Source organism: Brassica oleracea, chromosome C5 (assembly GCF_000695525.1).
Source record: "Brassica oleracea var. oleracea cultivar TO1000 chromosome C5, BOL, whole genome shotgun sequence".
Lineage (NCBI taxonomy): Eukaryota > Viridiplantae > Streptophyta > Magnoliopsida > Brassicales > Brassicaceae > Brassica > Brassica oleracea.
The window spans coordinates 5,687,292-5,688,632 of record NC_027752.1 but is presented as its reverse complement, the minus strand read 5'-3'; the positions used below and the strand labels follow the sequence as shown (position 1 = coordinate 5,688,632).

Here is a 1,341-nt window from a genome sequence, read left to right as displayed (position 1 = left end):
TAAGGTTTACCTTGTTCAGGTAATGCCAATACCAGTGTTGTGGTCAAAGCTTTCTTCAGTCTCTGAAATGCTTCCTCCGTTTCTTTTCCCCAGATGAACGAAACTCCTTTTCCTGTCAACTTTGTCCGGGGCTTAGCGATCGAAGAAAAGTTCTTGACAAACTTTAGATAATACCTGGCTAACCCGAGGAAACTTCTTACCTCGGTTACCGTTGATGGTCTTTGCCATTCCTCAATGGCTTTCACCTTTTCCGAGTCTACCAAAACTCCTTCCCCAGACACTCGGTGGCCCAAGAACCCGATTTCCCTTTTCCAGAAAGAACACTTGTTGAATTTGGCATACAACTTTTGGTTCCTTAACCGTTCCAACACTAGCTTCAAGTGTGCTTTGTGCTCGACCTCTGTCTTGGAATATATTAAAATGTCATTGATGAAGATTATCACGAACTTGTCGAAATAATCGTGGAAGACTTCATTCATCAATCTCATGAAGGCCACCGGTCCATTAGTAAGTCCAAAAGGCATTACTACGAACTCGTATTGTCCATAACGAGTTTTAAACGCAGTCTTCATGACATCACCTTCTGAAATTGGAATCTGATGATAGCCCGACGCCAAGTTGATCTTCGAAAACCAACTTACTCCCCTTAGTTGATCCAACAACTCGTCTATCCTCGGAAGAGGATACTTATCTTTGATGGTGATATTGTTGATTCCTCGATAATAAATGCAAAGTCGCATGCTACCATCCTTTTTCTTGACAAATAAGACCGGAGCTCCCCATGGTGAAGAGCTAGGTCTTATGAAACCTTTCTCCATTAAATCTTCAAGTTGGTTCTTCAACTCTGCTAACTCTGCGGGTGCCATGCGGTAAGGAGCCTTTGCTATCGGCTTAGCTCCAGGTTCCAAGTTAATTGTGAAAGGGTTACTCCGAGGTGGAGGTAACTCTTTTAATGCCACAAACACATCCTCAAACTCTTGTATGACTGCAATATCCGTAATTTCAACTCCATTGCTAGCGGGTCCTTCACTAGTAGTTACTGTCACCATATACGCTTCTCCATCCTTGAGCAAATCTTCCACTCTCAAGGCAGCTACTAAAGACACATACTTGCTTGGACTGATCCCATAGAACACTATTTGCCATTGCCTGTTCTCCTTGCAAAAAATACGACCTTTTCGACAATCTAATTGAGCCCGATAGCCTTATAGCAAATCCATGCCCAGAATAACCTCATATCTCTTTAAGGGCACCACCAACAAATCTGCCAAGAACATCTTCTCGCAAATGACTAACAGAACTCTTCTAATGCATTCTCTTGCTTGGAGGATTTGGTCTCCA

At 42.8% G+C, this 1,341-nt stretch overlaps 1 protein-coding gene across 1 annotated transcript in view; it reads right to left on the bottom strand.

Annotated features, from left to right (window-relative positions):
- LOC106344344 overlaps positions 1-1,341 on the bottom strand; it is a 3,982-nt gene that overhangs the window by 1,096 nt on the left and 1,545 nt on the right. Inside the window, exon 3 of the mRNA XM_013783743.1 lies at positions 11-1,204. Within this exon, the coding sequence (XP_013639197.1) occupies positions 11-1,204 (1,194 nt within the window). The remainder of the gene's footprint in view (positions 1-10; positions 1,205-1,341) is intronic.